Here is a 16,320-nt window from a genome sequence, read left to right on the forward strand (position 1 = left end):
ATGTTTCTCCCAGCTCGCTGCCTTTACTTTCGACTGACATCCTCTACATTCACTACCCATATCCCACTGTCATACTTCGTACTCAGGCATCATATAATGTTCCCCACATTTTGAAAGAGAATTACTTTGTTGCCAGGGGAGGTAATAGCTCACTGAATTTTTTTCACTCTGCACTTACTCTGGCTACCATGTTTTTAGAACACCCATTTCCACTGCTATTTCAGTCACTTGGGTAAAGAACTCTCAACTACTTCTATAGGGCCTTCCACTCATAAGCAATCTATTTCTCATGTACACCTACTGCAAATTACTTCAGATCATCTGTCACATACAAAAGTCTACTTTCTCTATCAGCCTGTTTTCATCTTACATCTCTTGTGCATCCATAGTTTACACTGGAAGCACTATTCCAAACATGACTACTCCCGCTCTACTGAAGAGTCTTGTCTTTTTTTTTTATTTTATTAACTAAAACATTAGTCTTTGCTAGATTTGCTTGTAACCCTTCATCTCTTCAAGTTTTACTCCAGATTTGAAACTTTACCTTGCAATCTTGGCAGGTTCGCTTATGAGAAGTCATCAGCATTGATAACTTTCCTTTGATTGCTGATTTTAAACTCCTTTTTTATGGCCTGGAGAACTATAAAAAACAAAAGGGTCTGAGAAATGAATCCTGGTGGACATAAACCTGTGTTCTAAATTACTTTTTTGAACTTAATGTGTGAATTCTCACTTTGCTGACAGCACCTATTTTTGCTGATAGTATATACCTTGCACACTCCTCACAAGCTGTTCATGTAACTCTAGTTTCTTTAGCAACCAACAGATTGAAGTCTGATATCCTGTCGATGGCCTTCTCCAGGTTGATAGGCTAAGTTGTGTGGCTTACTCCTAGCTAAATATTTTTTCATAGTTGTTTTATTAGGAAGAAGACATTGAATAGTATTACTTCTTTCCAGTTTGGTTCAAAGCCGAATAAATAGTGTATGTATGGTTGGGGTGTACAAAAAGAGAAAGACAAAATAATGTATGTAGTAAGGTTTATATAATCATGTGAAACTTGGTCTTCATTCTTGTTACTTTGAGTATTACATCATTCAAGATGACTAGTGATAGAAAGATTCTTGTTCTTAACAGATTTAGTTTCTTCAACTGTCTCCTTGCTGTTGATCAGGTATGGCAGCTTAGTGGACATTGATAGTTTGTGGGAGTGAGAGTAGTCACTTATTGACCAGTATGATAGTTTAGTGATAAATGTTGGTTTCGGTGCTGCCAGATGTAGCTACACACAGATATTACCCTGTTTATAATCTATTCTTTACCAAACTGGTATACTGGCCAACTGTCTCAACAACCAAGTGGATTAGACTCCATTGTGCTACTTGGCTATTTGCAACAAAATCTAAAAATAACATCAGTTTTTGCCAAGCTGCCACACCTGATCAATGGTAGGGAGATAAGTGAGTGGGAAAAGTCCTGTGGATATTAAATATCTAGATCTACCAGTTTCCATGAAGAACCAGGAAATCCAGTACATTGAGGGAATGAAATCACTGCTTCATGTAAACGAGCCTCTACTTGAAATTCTCATTGATTGCAATCTTTCATCTGTTTACTCTGTGATTGCTTGATTGAAATTTTTTTATTAATTGGCAGCTTTAATGCTTACATTTGTCATAAATATATCAAAACTTTGCTTCTATTTTCAAATTCTTTTTGCTGTTTTCCAAACTTCAGTTTCTCCCTTTTGATTTGTTCATTCATTAAAACCCAATGTTGATGGAATCTGACCCTTCGTTTTGCATTGGTTGGTTAATGTTCTTTAAACATTTTCTGTTTTCTGCATCTTCTTTTGTTTCCAGTCATTTTACGAAACAAAAGTTGTCGAGAATATTCTTTGGTTGGTAAGAATTGGTAATATTGTAAAACATATGAAAAAATTAGGTTTTAGGAAATGAATAATTTGATGGATAAGATGAAAAAAAAAGGTAGGATGGCTAGGGTTTTCTTTCAAGTTTCTTTTGTAATAAATTTTAACTGGAAATCAAAAGATGTTTCTTAAGAATAAATCAAGAAAAAGATACTTAACTATAGTTTGGAGGTGATTCTTGGATTGAAAATGACTTGGTTCTTAAGTAACCTCAATAATTGCTAATCAGAGTTTGGTTTGGGACTAATCTCTACTCAGATACTTTGATAATTGTCAGATGTTTCAAATGCTTAGATATTTCGCTGGGGGAGATGATTTTTAAAAGAGTAATTGTAGTTTAAGCTTTTAAGATTGACTCATACCTGGAATTGTATTATTCAAATTGCATACCATCTTGGGTCATAGAACTAGCAACCTTAATCCTAAGGCAGCCCTGTCTTAAATGGTAGAGCAACTAGCTCATATTTTTAGGGTACTGGCACTCTATCAGTTATAATGATGAGGGTCCCACTTGATCCAATCAACAGAACAGTCTGCTTCTGAAATTAACATACAAGTGGCTGAGAACTCCACAGACATGCATCCCTTAACATAGTTCTCTGGGAGATTCAGCATGACACAGAGTGTGACAAGGCTGGCCCTTTGAAATACAGGTACTACTCATTTTAGCCAGCTGACTTGACTGGAGCAACATGAAATAAAGTGTGTTGCTCAAGGACACATGTGCCACTAGGAATCAAACTCACAACTGAATACCCTAACCACTAAGCCACATGCCTTCACTCACATTTTTAGGATAGTTGTGATTGTAATGCAAGTGAAATAAGTATTTAGTCTTTAAAAGGTAAATATTTGATGTGTCTAAAGTAAAAATATTCTTTAAACACCACCAAATATATTCACACAAAACAGGCAATAAAAATGTGAGGATAACTTTCCAGTGTTATACTTTATTTAACCACAGCTATACCACATAGCATTAATAACATTCATTGAGAACGTAATTTTCACATATAGAAGTTTGTTGTTGCTGTGCAACAAAATGAAGGTACAGAAATTGAGTCTTGCTTTTAAAGAAATCTTTATCCTTACTATTTAAACTCCTCTGTGTAAAACAACATACTGATAGACTTGTCCACAGCTAGAACATTAACCAAACAATAAGGTCTCACTGAATTCAATATGCCAGTGATATTTCAGTTATTCTATGTTGTTGGCTAGTTGACACCTGACTTGCAGTTGGATAATAAGACAGACAAACACCCAGCTTTACTCTATGAATCTAAAAACCTAGTCTTTAATAACATGGCTGTACACAACTGGAAATAATAACTGTTTCTGATCTGAGGGGAAGGGCTTAGTCTATTACATTGACCCTCAGTACTTGACTGTTATTTTATTTTATTGACTCCCAAAAGAATGAAAGGTAAAGTTGATCTCGACAGGAATTGTAAAGAGTCGGATCAAATCATGCAAAATATTTTTTATGGTGCTCTAACGATTGTGTCAGCTCACCACCTTACAACAACTTGTTATACTATCACACTTGTGTTCTGCCTATCATCAGCAACAACAACAGCAAATTATCTTTGGAATACAAAAGCGATATGTTCCACATGAGCCTGATACAGTCTTCTCAACAAGGATTAGTTGAGTTGCTGCCTGTTTAATCTAGTCTTTAGCCACTGATTTGGACTATGAATGATATTACTTCTGTATTAGTGGAGGAGCTGTTTGACTGCAGTATATTCAAACAAGCAAAAGTTGAAGACTTTGTTTTCAGTTATGAGAAATATATTGGCATGTTATCATGGTGAGAAGCGATATGTTCCACATGAGCCTGATACAGTCTTCTCAACAAGGATTAGTTGAGTTGCTGCCTGTTTAATCTAGTCTTTAGCCACTGATTTGGACTATGAATGATATTACTTCTGTATTAGTGGAGGAGCTGTTTGACTGCAGTATATTCAAACAAGCAAAAGTTGAAGACTTTGTTTTCAGTTATGAGAAATATATTGGCATGTTATCATGGTGAGAAGTGGGTTAGATCAGGTCAGGTGAGGGTTGATTTTTTTCAGTTATTGAAATACCTGAAACGATTAAATGAACCTAGAACAACGTCCAGCCAGCAGCAGCTCAAAGATTATGAACAATTGCCAATTGTAGATCCTGCAAACATTGATATTATTTATCAATATGTTGCACTCTGGTCGTAGGAATAATCTAAAAATAAGCTCTTATTCCATGGTACTGGACTGTTGTTCATATCATCATAGGTTCAAATTTTGCTATTGTCGCTATATTTTGTCCTTTGAGGAAGACCTGCAGCTGACAGAATTGGTAGAACATCAGAAAAAAGCTTTCCAGTGTTACAACTCTTAATTTTGAGTTCAAATCCTACCAAGGTCAACTTCTGGGGTTCATAAATTAAGGTATCAGGTAAGTACTGGGATTAATGTAATTGACTAAACCCCCTCCTTAACTCAAACCACATGACTAAGTGCCTAAGCTAGGAACAATTATTTATTTGCCATAATGTGTGGAGCTGAAAAGTATGTACCACTCTTGCATTAGAACTATAGAAAGAACGTCTAATATTTTTACCCAAATAAATGTTTTCTGTTATATATTAATGACTTTCTGGTTCTCTTTTCAGAATCCCAATCTCCAAACTTGGTTGATGATGTGCCATATTCCGATGGACCCACCTCTAACCAAACAAATTTGACTCCAGCAAAGCCTGCCGAGAGTTCACCAACCAGAATCATTTCAAATGTTAGTCCACTTTACTCCTTGTCTCTTTGTAGTTATTTGTAATGTTGACTATGGTTGATAGCCATCCTCTTTCTCTACCATCCAATATTCCCTTGTATCTCCCATATTACCTCCTATCAAACATTTGGTTTATTTTGTAGTATTGAGCAGTCCAGATGAGTGTTAATATTATATGTCGTTTTTGTTGTTGCTGTTGTTTCCTTATGTACATATACTTTTGTAGGGTATTGCTGTCAGCTCAGTTGAACTTAACTAAACCTTTCAATAACTTCTCAAGATTTCTATGTATTGAACTTCAACCCTTGTTCCTCTGGGTGCATATTAGCATATTTCAAATGCATATTTCTAGTTTTTTTCCAAATCTAATGGCATGGTTGATATGATGTTTATTAGTTTGTCTTCTTAATATAATTGCTTGTTATCAAAATCTCTTAACCAAAAGTGAAATCTTTATTGTAATCTTTTGAAATATATGTATGCCTATTGCTGATAATTGACTTTTTTTTTTTTTGAAAATATTATTGTTTACATTGTTATGATCAGGAAATTCTTGAATTTTATAAACTTATCTGTGAATGTGTGTGAGGGGAAAGAGCGTTTATGTGTGACAACGATGATGATATCAGTTTTTTTCCTATCCAAAGATCATCAGGAAGAATGTCATGCCCTCAAGTGGTTATGAAAGCCAGTTCTTGATGCTGCAGGTATTTTCTTCCTGCCTACATTTAATAGTTTGAAAGTAAGAGTCAGTCCATGCAATCTAATCCCATGGAGTTTAGACTACAGTGGCTCAGTGGGCCAAAACAGTTGCAGTGACCAGCAAGCTGTAGATTTTACATTGGATTGGCCTTTTCTTAGGTGAATTATAGGACTGGAGAGCTCCACCTACCCTGAAGTTGCCAGAAGGGTGTCAAAGAGGGTAGCCCTACTCCTTGATTTGCTGCAGGGACTAACTTCTCTGGCATTTCTTTTCCCACATGGTAGTATGGATTTGTGCTTAGAGTTTCTTCCATAACATGCCAATTAACCTGACAGGTGCTACTACTCTGGGTCAGAGTTGACCTGGGAACAGTAGTAGCTGAGAAGTGGTTCCACACTCCTCAAAACCCTGGAGTAGGGCCCCACAACTGGATGCAGTTTAAAGTCATACTCAGGACATGTTTATGTGGACTTTATTTTTTGAAATCATTAATGAGTCAGAGGACGATGTTCAAATGCTAATGACTTTTGTAGGCTTTCCTGATGAGTGAGATTACTGGAGTTGATAATCAGATTAAATTGATGTATGGTGATATCTGTACAGAAAATGTAGAGAAGCAATGAGAGATGGAATTCTAGTGGATGAAAGGAATGATTTGGAAATATGCTAAATGCAGAATTTGGAGGATGAGAAATGGAGATGATAAAATGGCAGGAGGATTGATAAGCAAAAACAATATCTTTGGACTATTGATGTGTAGAATATTGTGAGAGAGCTAAGGGTGGTGTTTATTTGTATGTGTGTGGTTGGAGGTGACAGTGAGTGGAGAGAGAGTAGTGCTGCAATAGAGTAATCTGACAGGAAACTTTTAATTCAAAAGATGTGGCTATTTCTTATACATGAGCAACTTAGCTTGGTGGTTTCCATGGTATATATGGTCAGATTGTTTTCTGAGGTTAAGGGTAACAATATCCTTTACTTGTGCTTTTGCCTTTGAAGTACTTAATGATAACAGACTACTGGTTTGTTAAATAAAAAAACAAGTGTATGTATGTGTGTTTGTTTATCTGAAGTATTTAGAATGGTCAGAACTGGCAGATGCTCAGAATATCAGCAATTCTGCATCATCATCATTTAATATCCATTTTCCATGCTGGCATGGTTTGGACAGTTTGAAAGGAACTGGCAAGCCAGAGACTAGTCATGTGTTTCGGCATGGTTGTTATGGCTGGATGCCCTTCTTAACACCAACCACTTTACTGAGTGGGCTGAGTGTTTTTTATGTGGTACCGGCACACGTGCTTTTTACACAGCACCAGTACTGTGTTGAAATGTTTTTGGTTATAAACTTTACTTTTCATTGCATTGTAATATACTATGGTCAATTCATTTGACTGTATCAAGGAAGGTTTTTGTTACTGGACTTAATGATCATATGTTCATTAATTGAAATCTTCAGTACATTATTCTAATTATGACCTTGCTGTTAAATTATTTTCCTGCCATTAACAACCAAATTGTAGAATCTTCAACAAGCAAATTTCCTCTCAAACTGATGCCACCAACAGAAAGGCATGGCTTTTTAATTTAGAAGTTCACTTCTCAACCACATAGTTCCAGGTTTCATCCTATTGTACAGTATCTTAAGCAAATGTATTTCTGCTATAGCCTTACCTTGCGAGTAGGGGGTCTTGTTTTTTTTTTCTTTTTCCACCTTGGAAGTCACTTCCTACAAAGGCAGCAAATTAGCAGCAATAAAATTGGCCTCGAGCAATTGCTTTGTTCAGAATTACAAAATGAAATTGAAAAATATATTAGAAACTGACCTAAAAATCATTCATTGATCATTAGAAGATTTAAAAGAATTATGATGATATGACAAAGAAGGGAGAAGAGTTTCATATGACAGCATCAGTGAAAGGATGTGGAATTGGTAAAAGATGAATTGCCTATTTAGTAATGTTAAAAGAACAAGAAAAGAAATTTAATAGATGGAAACTGGAAGTTTGTAATGTGTGCATAAATATGTTTATATATATATATATATCTGTATTTCACTGATGTGTATCATCAAAAGATGTAAAAATCCATGAAAAACCAGTACATTTGTAAAGTCCCTTGAGATATTTCTTCTCCAAAGTTAAGACTCTTCCTTGCCAGTTTGGCTGTTAAATGTCATAAACCAGCAATTGGTAACCTGTAACTAGTAATAATACTATAATCATATAAATAAATACATAGGTGTGTGATCCTGTACTGACTGAAGTAGGAAATTATTGATACTAATATGTGTTCAAATCCTGTTAAGTCCACTTCATTTTTATTTCTGGAGGTTACTAAAATAAATATCAGTCAAGTAATAGTAATCAGTAAAATCAACTATGTCTACCCTTGAGTTTTATGGTCTTGTATTTATACTTGAAATCATTGCAGTATTTAGTATTTTGCTGCTGGCGTTGTCTTGTTGGTAAGAAATTTGTTTTGTAATCAGGTGGTTTCAGGTTTGGTCCCACTACCTTGCAAAAGTAACCTTAGGTTGTCCCAAGCCTTGAGTGTGAGATCAAATAAATCAACACTTTCTGAAGCCCACCTGATGTCAAATGGACTATACCTTTCCATGGAGGAAAGCATGGGGTTATACATAAACCCATTGGTTTCACATCACCACCTGGCTCTTTCACAGATTCAGTGCTCCTGAAACAATTCATCCCAGCTGACTGGTGTGATAATAAGTTCTTTTCTACAGTAGCAACTTTTGTGCTATGTTCCTGCATCAGTCCTGAGTACTACTTACCCTCCTCTCAGGAAACTGTTGAAAAATGTGTCTTTTTTTATGTTCTGAGTGGATTTATTCGATCCTGCTATGGATTTATTCGACTATACCCTCCTCCAAAATATGTAGGCCATTCTCTCAATGTATGATGTAATAATTATTGCTGCTGCTGTTACTACCACTGCTGCTGCAAAGATCAATCTTTGGAAATGATACATAAGTAATTACATGATTAATAATTCTGAGTTATATTAAATAATTAGTTATTCTATATTATCATTAGCATTTACTGCTAGAGTGTTTTATTTGTCTCCTAGACTTGCTATTTACTAACATCTTTATTCTCTTTGTATAGCATGTCTTATTAGATCTGTGATGACATATACTTACATACTTACTAAATAAATGTACAAATACACATTTGTGTGTGAGGGTGTGTGCACGCATATATATACATATATACACACACACATGTAAATGCATGCACACAGGGCTGTTGTGTTGGTACAAAAAAAATCTTTGACACCACCTCCTCTGCAGTTTCTGATACTGTCAACTCTGACTCCTATTTATATTTAGACCAAACATATATTTCTTATATCTATTGAAAGTACATAATTTACCTGGACAATGTGAATCATCAGGCTGCTTTTTTTTTGCACTTAGCCTGTTAATGTTTGGGTTAAACACAAAGACTAGAGAAAGAAGAGACTGTTTTTATCTGAAGGTTATGAAGTAAAAGAATCTAAAAGAAATAAACAATGAAAATCTTCATACAGAATATGTTTAAAAAGAAAGTGGATTGAACTTTTGAAGTAACTTTACAAATGACAATTTGAAAAGAAATAAACTGCAAAGGATACAGAAATGTTCTTTTTGAGATCAACCCTTTAGCATTCAGATTACTTCTGTCAAATGTCATGCTTATTCATTCACGTTGTTTTGAATTAATCATGCATTATCTTGGAGCTTTATGACTATAACAACCTAATTGTTTATTTTTAGAGTGTCATTGTAGGGTAAATGTGAGAGGCCAGATCTGGCTCGTTTGAGCATAAAACAGTTTTTGGGTCAGATATGGCAGTTTAAATGCTAAAGGGTTTAAGCATTAGTAAAAATAATATTGTTAAAGATTGAAACAGTTATCTCTACAAAATTTATTAAAGAATAAAAAACAGTTAAATCTAATCCAAATTTTACTAACATCTGAGAACGACTTTTGACATTCTTAGAAACACAGTTGCTTCTACCAGGTCTCCCTTCATAGAAACCCTTGAATCTGATTTGATTATTTTCTAAATAGGAATTTTTTATACATCATGTTACATTTTATATTTAATCAGTGTCTGTATATTTTTACCAGTACCACAGCCCTACACACACACACACACACACACACCTATGTTTACATGTTTGTGTATGTGCAGCAGCCATGATGTGGCATTTGTGTTTGTGATGTTTTTTTAGACATGTTGGGTGTGAAAAACCACTCACCTTGATGTTTGCTTGCAAATGCTGTATCTATCTAGGTGTGGTCTGGAAACTGCGCCAGTCAGCCTGACGACTACGCCCACCAGAAAGCAGCTATTGGATGGCAGGATTTCATTTTTGACAAGATGAGACAAATGGACTACCCTACCTTTCACAAGAGACAGGCGAGTGTTCAGCACTCTCCCTGCAACCCTCACTGTACTTTTTTTTTTTTCTCCTGTTAGAGCTCTATGCTTCAGTGGTTGACCTCCTTAGCCTGGCTGTGTCTAAAGAGAGAGAGACAGAGACATCAATGTGGCTCAACTTAACTTGTCCCTATAGAGATAAATACATATTTGTAGTTATGTTTATAAGGAAAACTACTTAGTTTTATTGTTAAGGTTTGGGCTCCATTGGTGTTTTAGAACTTGGTTTCTTCTCAATTCTAACAGACCTATTTATATGACAAAGCAAATGACATTTTCAAGCTTTGCTAGTGCATGTTAGCATCTCAGTTGTTCAATAGCAACAGCTTTGATAACTCATCATTTTTATTTTCATTTTCATATTACATCCTTCATTGTCTTCACAAACAAAATCCATTCATACACAGACATTTTAAAACATAGAATGATATAAAATAATATTAAATGTAGGGTACACAGTAGTTGTAAGTTTTCTGTGCTGGACTACTTTCTACCTGCAAGTTCGAATTTTCTTTAACAATGGTGCTGTACCCTACAGCCAATACACATATTTTGACAACATACCTGAGTAAAGACAATGACATTATAGGTAAGGGGTTAAGTAGGAAGTGCATATATTTATGTTTAGGTGTAAAATCTCTTGCTTCAACAGTTTATGTGCAAATATGTAAATTTGCACATGCTAGGAACCAGTAAATTTCTAGATAATAATAATGGTAAATTATGAGTACAGACGTGACTGTAATTAAGAAGTTTGCCTTATAACCCTGTGATTCTAGATCTGATCCCACTATTTATCACTAATACCATTTTAAATGGAATTTAGTTGATGGCAACTGTTCGTGTACAAATACAAGCATAGCTATGTGGTTAAGAAGTTTGTTTCCCAACCACATAGGTTCAGTTTAGTTCTACAGTGCAACACCTTAGGCAAGTACTTGTACTGAAGCCTTGTGAATAAATTCTGGAGATGGAAACTGAAAGAAGCCTATTATGTTTGTATGTGTTTGCATGCTTGTTTGTTTTTGCCCTGTGAGCAGCATTGTTGTTGTTTCTTCTGTCAACAAATCCTCAGCTTCCATCATGCCTGCAAAGATATGTGAAGTTAAGATCCCTTTAGTAAGAGTTAGTGACAGGAAGGGCACCCTCCTTCAAAGCAATGCCTCAATAGTATATGCATCTAAACTATACTAATATTGAACAACAGGCATAAAACAAATGAACAAATGTATAGAGATATATAGATAAGGAGATTTGTGCATGCATGTGTATTTGTGTTTGACACACTACTGCCAGTTACAACAAAATCAGTGTTGTGTCAAAATGACTACTTAATATGTCACCATTTTGGTAAAATTAAGTACTGGGGTTTTTATGACAAACTAAAGGCTTTGAATTTGCTTCTCCCATGTAACTATAATTCAGTCACTAAAACCAGTAAATGAATATACTGTAGACGTAATATATTATTGCAGTCTAATTTCAAATCTCACTGAGATCAGCTCTGTCATTCATCATTCCAAGGTTTGTAAAATGAAGTACTGGTCAAGTATTGGGATCAGTATAACTAGCCACCCACCCACCCACTCTCTCTGAAAAAAAAAATGAGAATTTGTGCCTATGCTAGGAAAAATTGGTATTTGATACAATATTGTTTAATGTTATATATATGGTTAATTCTGATAATATAGAAACACCAATTATGCTAATTTGGAAGAACTTGAATGAAAAGGGAATTAAAACAAAAACTTATATCACAACTTTCTATATAATATTGGGTCATCCCATAAATAATGTGGGTTTGTTTTATACAATATGCTCTCCTTCATTTTCTACAATGCTCTTCCATCTATCTGGTAGACTTGCAAGGCCCCTCTTCCAAAATTCACTTGTCTGTAATGAAAAATACTCCTCCAGTACTGTTCTGACCTCATCTACAGAATTCATATTTTTTCCATCTAAATGATTTTATTTGCTAAGGAAAGATTCTCATTTAGATTGTCTCCCCACCCCCTAACTGTATATACTTTCTTTTGCTTGTCCACTTGCTTATTGCAGTTGATTTCAGCTTTCATTAAAAAGCAAATTTAATCAAATCTTATTCCTTGCTTCATTTTTATGAAAATTTAGTTTGGAGGTGAAACAGTAGAATCCAAGGAAAGAAGTCCTAGTCTGTTTTGGCAAGGAATTCCTGAAGTGGAGCAAGTTAGGTTTGCCATGAGGATGAATTGAAGGTTGTGCCCAAAATGTCACACTCCTCGGCACATCAAATAAACTTGTTTCACTTTGTTGTGAACTTCTAGTATTTATTTATTTTTAGTTTGATATACACAAACAACGAGATGAGACATTTTATCATGATGTTCATCATCCTTGTCTTCTACCATTCCATGCTGTTATGACTTAAGCAGAACTTTTTGAGGCAGTGTATTAAGGCTGGTTGTTCTTCCTGACTCCAACCCTTTTAATTGCCTCTTACAACATGACAGGATATGGTGTACCTATCCTAAAAACGAGATACATATAGTATATTCAGTCTTTTTCACCTTTTACATTTCTTTGACGAAATTCCAGGTTTCCATTTTTCCATGGACCATAACATAACTGCTTGTTCTATTATACCACTGAGGTTGTTCCAGTCAGCTTTATCTCAATGTTGAAGCTTGTTTTATGAAAAGGAGACATGATAGATAGTTTAAAGAAACCATGAATTAATACACTGAGTTTTTTTTTAAATTATATTTCTTGTGTTCCCAATGTTCCTGTCCAGTCTGTCTTCTGGAACTATTTATATTGTAGTATGTCTCACAATAATTTTGTTGATTTAACTTCTTAATTGGGCATAACAACTGTATTATACTGTTATTCTAATTATTATTATTATTATTAAGATGGTGAGCTGGTAGAATTGTTAGCACACCAGGCAAAATGCTTAGCAGCATTTCATCCATCCTTGCATTCTGAATTCAAATTCCGCCAAAGTTGACTTTGACTTTCATCCTTTCATGGTCAGTAAATTAAGTACCAGTGGAGTACTGGGGTCGATGTAATTGACTAGTCCCCTCCCCACCAAATTTCAGGCCTTGTGCCTTTAGTAAAAAGGATTATTATTATTATTAGTAGTAGTAGTAGTAGTAGTAGTAGTAGCAGTAGTAAACTGGTTGAATCATTAGCATGCCAGGCAAAATGCTTAGCAGCATTTCATCTGTCTTAATGTTCTGAGTTCAAATTCTGCTGAAGTTGACTTTGCCTTTCATCATTTTAGGGTCAATAGAATAAGTACCAGTTGAGTGCTGGTGTTGTTTGAATTGAGAAAGTAGAACAAATGTAAAAGACTGTAAGACAATTAGGAGGTAAAGCACAATGGTTATGAGGTTAATATGCTGGACTCCAAATCACATCATCTCACTCCCCCAAAATTGCTGGCTTTGTGCTAAAATTTGAAACCATTATTATTACTACTGCTACTACTAGTAAAATGGAAGTGAACTGTAGAAATGGTAGAACAATGTAGTGAATGTTTGCAATATTCCACTTCATGATTTTAGTTCAAATACAGCCACATCAGTATTAACCCTTTGAGCCTTGACCTCCTGAACGTTATTTGACCATATATCTGGCTTCCAGATGCACTCCACTGGTAGAGTGGTACTACAGTATGCAGAAAAATAAGCCTTCCATCAGTAAACCAGTGCAACAGGCTCAAAGGGTTAAGTACTGGGAGGGTGGGAGACGAGTTGACATTTTTGATTCTACCCTCCCCAAAAATGTTGAAATCATTTTTTCTTAAGGGGTGGTGTGGCATAAAAGTTGCCTTTCCCCACTTTCTTTCATCAACTGATGTAAACATAGGTGAAAGAGCAGTACTTTGTAAATGAAATCCCCTATGAGTTGAAGACATTCTTGTATCACTTTTACCATTAGAAATATTGTGAACCAGTGATTGGCCCATTGCATACTTCTAATTATACTGTTGTGCACTAATTCCATTTAATTGCTTCCTTTATATTTTGAGTTTAAATGCTGCCACCAAAAAAAACAAAAAAACTTGTGGCCCTCTACCTACATTAGAAATTCATATTGTACTTGCATATAAGTAATTATGAATTTTCATTATATTAATATATTTTCATGAACATTAACTTCTATTTAAGATGATTATTTTTTTTTTTAACTTAAATCCACTTTTCAATACTAATGAGTGAGATAGATTGTGGGGGTAAATAATTTTACAACAGGATGCCCTTCCTACATTAACCACTTCCCCATGAAATTGGAGTGGAATTTACTTTTTTGGTTTAGGAGCAAAGCACCAAAGTAGAAGAATCTGAACTTTGATGATGTGATTTGGAGTCCAGCATATTAACCTCATAACCATTGTGCTTCACCTCCTAATTGTCTTACTGTCTTTTACATTTGTTGTTCTACTTTCTCAATTCAAATTATGATGCAGGGATCAACTTAATTTTTCATCTTTCTGAAATTAACACAAGAAGTGCCAGGCATGTACTGAGGTTTTAGTCATTCCACTGTAACCCCTCCCACCTATTCTCTAAGCTTAATGTATTGTGCCAAGAAATAGCAGACTAAATACTTTGTGATATTTAGTTTAGTGCCTTGATGTTTTTTTAGTTCAAACCCCACGTCAATACACATTGCCTTTCATCCCTCCAGACTCAAAAAAATTTTCAATAATATACTGAAAGTGAATTATGACCCTAACCCTAACTTTCTTTTCTTAATGTGTGGCTTTGTGCCAATGTTGAAAATTACATTTTCTGTTGTTTTTATATATTTTATTATTTTATTTCCCTTACATTTAATTTACCAATAAGTAAGGCTTTAGTTATTGTGTTTTATCTCCTGTGTTTTTTTCACATTTCTGTTATATTTGTTTGCTCTGGGATTTTGTTTTTGGGAAGGTTTTGTGGGTGGGTGTGTGTGTTTTTCTTTTATTTTATTTCATTATCTTGTGTTTGTAACTATTTGCATGAGCATGTTAAACATAGTACTGGAACATATGATCAGGAGTTCAAAACTTACCGCTGCCCATTGTGTTATGCTCCATGGCTTGGCACAATACACTGTTTACCTCAGTCTGTCCAACTAGGAAATAGTTGTCTTTTGTACTTTACTAGTAAATGATTAGAGATGGGATGGACATCCTGCTCAAAATTTGCTCTAACTAAAAAGCTGGACTTGAACGTCTAAGAAAACCATCCCAGCTATACCAGTTTGATGAAAATAAACAGAAAATAAAGTAAAATACAAAAGAGAAAAATGTCAAGGGAAACTACTGGGGAGCAATATCCTTCATTTTTTTATGTTATCTATTTCACCGACAAGCATCATGTTTTACTGTTGGGTACTCCCAACTCATTGCCAAATATAAATGACATGTGGGAGCATTTTCTCAATCCATTATCAGATTGTTCTCCATTAGTCCTTGAGCTTGATGTTGAGAGCAACCAAACCGCTCTCTAACCAGTTCAATGCATTTTGTTTGTCTTGCTTCTCTTCTCTGTCCCTTTAGTTGATAATATTCCATATTATTATTCCCTAAAAGATGAAAAATTGAGTTGAACTTAGCTGAGATTTGAACTACAGAACTGTAGAATCTTATGAACACATAACTAGATACTAATTTTTATATGCATATTCCTTATATAATGGGAATTGAAGGTAGATGACTCTTTTATGCAGTACATATTTTCCTTTTGTTTGTACAACTCACTTTCCTGGCACATGTTGAAGAGTGCTGTAGCTTTTAATTATGTTTGCCTGTTGGACCTTCATACCTTTTTGTCAAAGGTAAATTTTTACTTATATTACATTTAAGTATTCAGATTAAACTAAGGCAAAAGTTTATACTTTGCTTAATTATATATGGAGAAGTACCTAAGGCATGGTGTAAGCCTGTGCTCTACAAATTGAGCAATCTAGTCATATAGTGTCCTTTCCTAACCATGACCCTGTTTGCTAGCTTTAACCCTCACCTATGGAATGGAAAATGTGTACATATTTTTGCAGCAAATTTAGAAAATAGCAGAGATGCCATTCACTATCAAATTTCAGCATTTCTGTTTTATGCATTTCTTTTTAAATTATGGCCTTTTAAAGGTCATATTTAAACTTTTGTGTCAATTTTTAACTATTTGGTTAGAGACAAGAATTTCCAGAGTGGTCAATAGTAAATATTAGTGGCAAAAAGTGCAAAAATGACTTTGTTCCATATTTATGAAAAATGTTTAGAACTTCTGTATACTCAGTCATGCTATAGTTATCTAGGAGGTGCATTTGGGGGTTTGGGAAAGATATGCCAGGTGTACAGGGTGGCTTGCAGCAGGGAAAATCCATTCAAACAAATATATGGTTTATTCAGATGCAATGCTAGAAGTAGGAGATAGTTTCTGTTACATAGGTGACATAATTACTGCTTAGGGATTCTTGGGAAATGTCTGATACA

At 34.9% G+C, this 16,320-nt stretch overlaps 1 protein-coding gene across 11 annotated transcripts in view; it reads left to right on the forward strand.

Moving 5' to 3' along the window:
* LOC106879758 (WD repeat-containing protein 47) overlaps window positions 1-16,320 on the forward strand; it is a 107,982-nt gene that overhangs the window by 78,818 nt on the left and 12,844 nt on the right. For 6 of the 11 annotated variants that reach the window (XM_089358727.1, XM_052971255.2, XM_052971254.2 and 3 more), the window contains 2 exons: window positions 4,587-4,705; window positions 9,708-9,833. In XM_089358727.1, coding sequence (XP_089214853.1) covers window positions 4,587-4,705; window positions 9,708-9,833 — 245 coding nt within the window. The remainder of the gene's footprint in view (window positions 1-4,586; window positions 4,706-9,707; window positions 9,834-16,320) is intronic. The other 5 variants (XM_052971256.2, XM_052971257.2, XM_052971258.2 and 2 more) reach the window with 1 other exon arrangement.

The sequence above is a fragment of the Octopus bimaculoides genome, chromosome 10 (assembly GCF_046866305.1).
Source record: "Octopus bimaculoides isolate indiv1 chromosome 10, ASM4686630v1, whole genome shotgun sequence".
Lineage (NCBI taxonomy): Eukaryota > Metazoa > Mollusca > Cephalopoda > Octopoda > Octopodidae > Octopus > Octopus bimaculoides.